Genomic DNA, 6,223 nt, shown 5'->3' with positions numbered 1-6,223 from the left:
CCCCCAAAAAAATTTAAGTTTGTTTTTTAAAAAATATTTTCAATTTCAAAAATTATTTTCTACCCTAGTAAAAATAAAAGATATTTCTCAAAAAAAAAATATCATTCATAAATCAAACACTAAAAATCTTTTCCGGAAAATAATTTCTACTCACCAACCAAACATGAGAAAATAAGTCAAAAATCAACTTGTTTTCCAAGAAAACATTTTCTAGGAAAACATTTTTCATGGAAAACATTTTCCTTCATACCAAACACACCCCTAGTTAAGTACAACAATTAGCTAAACATGTCATTAGGGGTGGAGCTACTTGGACACCCTTCATCAAAAAATAATATTGTATATACAAATTATTTAAACGAAATGATTTAATAACATATTTTAAATACCCATAATACAATAAGGTGTTGTAGCACAGTAATTTCAGAAGCTTTAAAAGCACTAGCACTTCATAGTGTTTGCGTGTTCAAATCTACACCCTTGGTGAAATTAAGAGGAACAACATACATAGAATTGGAGCTGCCCCAAAGTTGGCACAAACACAATTAATCATGATGAAAAATTACTGAAAATTTACACAACCCAATACTTCACTTGCCTTTTTTTTTTTTTTTTTTTCTATAAATACCTTTCCTCATTCTCTTCCTAGACCAAACACTAGCTATACTTTTTAATTTTTTTAGTAAGAATGAGTTCTTTGTCAAAATTTATGGGTGCTAATGTAGTTTTGTCTAAGCTGGCTACTAACAAACAATATGCTGAAAATTTGCCATATGTGGAGGGGATGAAAGCATACGATAATAATCCTTTCCACCCTGTGAAAAACCCGAATGGGGTTATTCTAATGAATCTCGCGGATAATCAGCTTTCAGTTGACAGGATTAAAGAGTACTGGACTAAGAAAAATCCACAAATTTCCGTTGAATTTTTTGCGAAATTTGCCAACTTCCAAGACTATCATGGCTTGCCTGAATTCACAGAAGTAAGTATCTTTAATTATTTTACGATCCTGATACATGCTATTACGAAATATGATCAATAGCTAGTACATTCCACTGTTAAAATGGGTGATATATTTTTGGTCCTTCATATAGGGCCGGTGCTCAAAACATATTTACAATTATTTACTTGACTTTTTTTGTTTTTGTTTTTGTTTTTTGCAGGCAATTGCAAAATATATGGAGGAAACAAGAGGGGGTAAGGTTAAGTTTGATCCAAAACGTGTAGTAATGTCTGCTGAAGCTAATGGAGCTAAACAAACTCTCATCTCTTGTTTGGCTGATCCTGGTGATGCTCTTTTAGTCCCTGCACCTTTTTACCCAGGGTATGTATGTGTGTTCTCCAATCTTAAACTTGTTCATATATTATCGGCGAACCGATCAGAGGCAAAGTCAGGATTATGAGTTTGGGGGTTCTACACTTTTTGTTGATTAGTGCAATTCAAACCCACAACCCTATTGTCGAAAACATTTTCACAACTCCTTACTTACCACTAAGTTGTCAATCAATTTTGTTAGGAGTCGTTTAATTTACGAGTTAATATACATATATATTTATTGATTTTTCTAGTACATATATAGGATCTACAGAAAAACCTACTGGGTTCGCTTAAACCATGAACTCCCATCTAGCTCTGCCCCTGAGAACACAACAGATCCTTATTTGTTTTATTCATCTTCATCGTTTCTCAAGCTTAAACTCCTGCCATTCTTTTTTTTTTTTTTTGATCTTCTAATTTATTGTATTGCTTTTCTAGATCTACCATCACTGTCCTTCACCTTTTTCGCCGATAGAAATGGATATCAAGACCTATATTTATACTTTTTTCTCTCTTCATCTAGAAAAGAAATACAATGATCTTCTTCATTGTATTGCTTTTCTAGATCTACCATCACTGTCCTTCACCTTTTTCGCCGATAGAAATGGATATCAAAACCTATATTTATACTTTTTTTCTTTCTTCATCTCACTCTCTTCTTCCCACAAAACAACACTAAAAAAGAGGAAGAGAAAGAACAAATTAATTGTAAAATGTTAGTTAAAATTCTTATAATTTGACTTTAAAAAAAGGAAACCATAACAATTAAAAGTGGATGAAGAGAGTAGTACGTAACTTTTTTACGTAGCATCTACGTATAATCATTTAATGGGTTGTTTGACACATTAATTATATTCGTTTTACTTATTGTTATAAAAATGTCGAAATAACACAATATGAAAAGAAAAGAAGAAGTAGTTTTCCGATGGCCATTCAAATAATTGACTCCGATCCCCATCTATTTCAATGTCATACACAAAAAGACAACTCAAAAACTCATAAAAATAAAGTTTAATCTGCAGCAGATCCACACCTGTTTTCTCCGTCTTATTTTATATGAATTAGTTTGATTTGATATAAACTTTAAGAAAAAAGGGTATATTTTTTAAAATTATGATAAAAAATAAGTGATAGATATTTGTATGACTATAAATCATGTACATTTAAAGTTATATTATTATTATTTGATATAAAAATATATCACTTTTTTTACACTAACTAAAACGAAAAGTAAATCATATACTATATTGAAACAGAAAGTGTAATGTTTTTGAAGCTATATATGCAACACCTGTTGATCTATCTTAATTCTTAATTGAACAAAACAAATAGTATATGATAATAATAAACACAATTGTAAATCACCTTATTGTCATTTTTATTGTTGTTGTTAACTTCAAAATGGAATCTCTACATACATAAATTGGGATGCCATTTCAATATTTATAAGGATTTAAGTTATATACGCAGATTTGCTAAGGACATACGTTGGGGAACTAAAGTTCAACTTGTACCCATTTCATGCAAGAGCTCCAACAATTTCAAGATTACTATAGAAGCTATCAAAGAGACATTTGAAAAAGTCCAAGAAGAAAAAATCAAAGTGAAAGGCATGATTTTGTCCAACCCTTCTAATCCGTTAGGCACTATTTTGGATAGGGACACACTAAAAAAAATCTTGACCTTCACTAACGAACATAACATCCACCTTGTTTGCGATGAAATCTATGCTGGCACCGTATTTGATGCTCCACAATTCGTTAGCATCGCTGAAATTATGGATGAAATTTCATGTGTTAATAAAAAATTGGTACATATTGTGTCCAGTGTTTCCAAAGAAGTGGGTTTTCCAGGATTTCAAGTGGAAATTGTGTATTCCTTCAATGATGATGTCGTTAATTGTGCTAGAAAAATGTCGAGTTTCAGTCTTGTTTCCTCTTTGACACAACATTCTCTACCTTCCATGTTTGGCAATGGATTTATCGAAAAATTTCTCATTGAAAATACTAAGAAATTAAGGGAAAGGCATGAGAAATTCACTAGCGAACTTGAAAAAGTCGGAATCAAATGCTTAAAAAGCAATGCTGGAGTTTATTGCTGGGTGGATTTGACAACTTTCCTGAAAGAGAAAACACCTGATGCTGAGGAGTCACTAAGGAAACTGATCATAAATGAAGCGAAGCTCAATATCTCACCTGGATCTTCTTTTAGTTGTTCGGAGGCAGGATGGTTTCGAATTTGTTTTGCAAATATCGATGATCAAACTATGGAGATCGCCCTCCAAAGAATTCAAAAGTTTGTTCAGTCTAAAACTTGAAAATTAATGTATATGTTGTCTCCTAATTATCTGAGGAGTTGTTGTTATTATTATTATTATTATTATAAATAAAGTTGTTGTATTATTATTCACAAGTTTATCAGTCAAATTTATTTTGGTACTATATGGTTATTAATTATTATTTTATTTTGGTCAAATATTGAACTTTTATTTAATCAAAAGTGAATCATTTACAAATTGATAGTTTCACTGGACTCTAGGAACTAGACCTCGGAAAAAAAAAACCTCTTATGTATTAAGAAAATTATAATATTTTTGGTATAGCTTTTAGATATCTAAATTTTTTTGTTTAAAATATTGAATTAATGTAATCTAATTTAACTTTTAAAATTAATCAATTTGCCTTTCAAAAAACTCAACAATAATTAAAAGTGGACGGAGAAAGTATGTAAAAGTAAACGGTGGAAATAATAAAATATTATATGAAAAATGTTGGTGGACTTTCTCAACAATTTATCACCAATCACTTGAATTGAAAAATGTTGGGTGGGACTGATGTCTCTTTCTCATATACTCCGCTGTCCCTAATTATTTGTCCATTTTTGAATTGACTTACCTATTAAGAAAATAATTATTGATATAGTGAATTTATTATTTTACCCTTATTAATTATGAAGTGGATGAATTAAAAATTTAATAATTTCAAAAAGTTCTACCTTTTTCAAAGTAATTAATTGAGAGTATAATAATTTTTTTTTTTGTCCTTTCTTGATTTGTCAAAATGGATAAATAATTAGGGACAACTATAAAAGAAAAAATGGACAAGTAAATAGAAACAAAGATACTATATTTAATGCCCACAAGATATTATTCATTCTCTTGAGAAGACTTTTTTGTCCAACACACGTGCATCAAAATACTGTTTTTCCAACGTCATTAATTAAATCTAACGTGTTTTCATGATTTCATCACAACCAAATGTTATTTAGTAAAGGATTATAATTTTCTCTCAATATTATGATAAAACAACCATTGAAATAATACTTCCACCCTCAAACATTATGAATTTTAATAGAAATGATTTCTAAATGGCCCCAAATATTTATTTTAATTTTTTTTTATCATGAATTATTGTAATTTCATATGAATCGAACTGGTATTTCTTAGCAATTTTTATTTATTTGTAAAAAAAATTTTTAACACTGATAAAAAAAAATGATCATAAATGAAGCGAAGCTCAATATCTCACCTGGATCTTCTTTTAGTTGTTTGGAGGCAGGATGGTTTCGAATTTGTTTTGCAAATATCGATGATCAAACTATGGAGATCGCCCTCCAAAGAATTCAAAAGTTTGTTCAGTCTAACACTTGAAAATTAATGTATATGTTGTCTCCTAATTATCTGAGGAGTTGTTATTATTATTATTATTATTTTTTATTATTATTATATTATTATTATTATAATAAATAAAGTTATTGTATTATTATTCACAAGTTTATCAGTCAAATTTATTTTGGTACTATATGGTTTTTAATTATTATTTTATTTTGGTCAAATATTGAACTTTTATTTAATCAAAGTGAATCATTTACAAATTGATAGTTCCACTGGACTCTAGGAACTAGACCTCGGAAAAAAAAACCTCTTATGTATTAAGAAAATTATAATATTTTTGGTATAGCTTTTAGATATTTAAATTTTTTTGTTTAAAATATCAAATTAATGTAATCTAATTTAACTTTTTAAAATTAATCAATTTTCCTTTCAAAAAACTCAACAATTAAAAGTGGACGGAGAAAGTACACAAAAGTAAACGGAGGAAATAATAAAATATTATATGAAAAATGCTGGTGGACTTAAACAACAATTTATCACCAATCACTTGAATTGAAAAATGTTGGGACTGATGTCTCTTTCTCATATACTCCTTCGTTCCTAATTACTTGTGTACTTTTAAATTGACACATCTATTAAAAAACAATTATTGACATAGTGAGTTTACCATTTTATCCTTATTAATTATAAAGTGGATGAATTAAAAATTTCATATTTTCAAAAAGTTTTATCTTTTTCAAAGTAATTAATTGAGGGTATAATATAATTTTTTTTGTCCTTTTTTAATTTGTCAAAATGGACAAATAATTAAAGATAACTATAAAAAAAATAAAATGAACAAGTAAATCAAGAAGGAGAGTATATTTAAAGCCCACAAGATCTCTTCAGAAGACTTTTTTGTCCAACGCACGTGCATCAAAATACTGTTTTTCCAACGTCATTAATTAAATTCTAACATTTTTCATGATTTCATCTCTATAAAGTAATTCTTCAATGCCAATTATTTTTCACAATCAAATGTTATTTAGTAAAGGATTATAATTTTCTCTCAATATTATGATAAAACAACCATTGAAATAATACTTCCACCCTCAAACATTTTGAATTTTAATAGAAATGATTTCTTAATGGCCCCAAATATTAATTTTTAATTTTTTTTATCATGAATTGTTGTAATTTCATATGAATCGAACTAGTATTTCTTAGCAATTTTTATTTATTTGTAAAAAAAATAAATTAAACACTGATAAAAAAAATTTCATTGTTTTTTTTTTTTTTTTACTTATACATGA

The 6,223-nt window shown here is 28.3% G+C and overlaps 1 protein-coding gene across 1 annotated transcript; it reads left to right on the top strand.

Moving 5' to 3' along the window:
* The first annotated feature begins 632 nt into the window (after positions 1-632).
* On the top strand, positions 633-3,669 carry LOC125867074 (1-aminocyclopropane-1-carboxylate synthase 4-like). The gene is made up of 3 exons (XM_049547494.1): positions 633-982; positions 1,164-1,324; positions 2,789-3,669. Exons 1-3 carry the CDS (start codon positions 689-691, stop codon positions 3,633-3,635), a joined length of 1,302 nt encoding a protein of 433 aa, XP_049403451.1. The 5' UTR covers positions 633-688; the 3' UTR covers positions 3,636-3,669.
* Positions 3,670-6,223: the final 2,554 nt, after the last annotated feature.

This window comes from Solanum stenotomum, chromosome 6, assembly GCF_019186545.1.
Source record: "Solanum stenotomum isolate F172 chromosome 6, ASM1918654v1, whole genome shotgun sequence".
NCBI lineage: Eukaryota > Viridiplantae > Streptophyta > Magnoliopsida > Solanales > Solanaceae > Solanum > Solanum stenotomum.
Note: the sequence above shows the minus strand (reverse complement) of the source record. Positions and strands in the feature narration are given on the sequence as shown.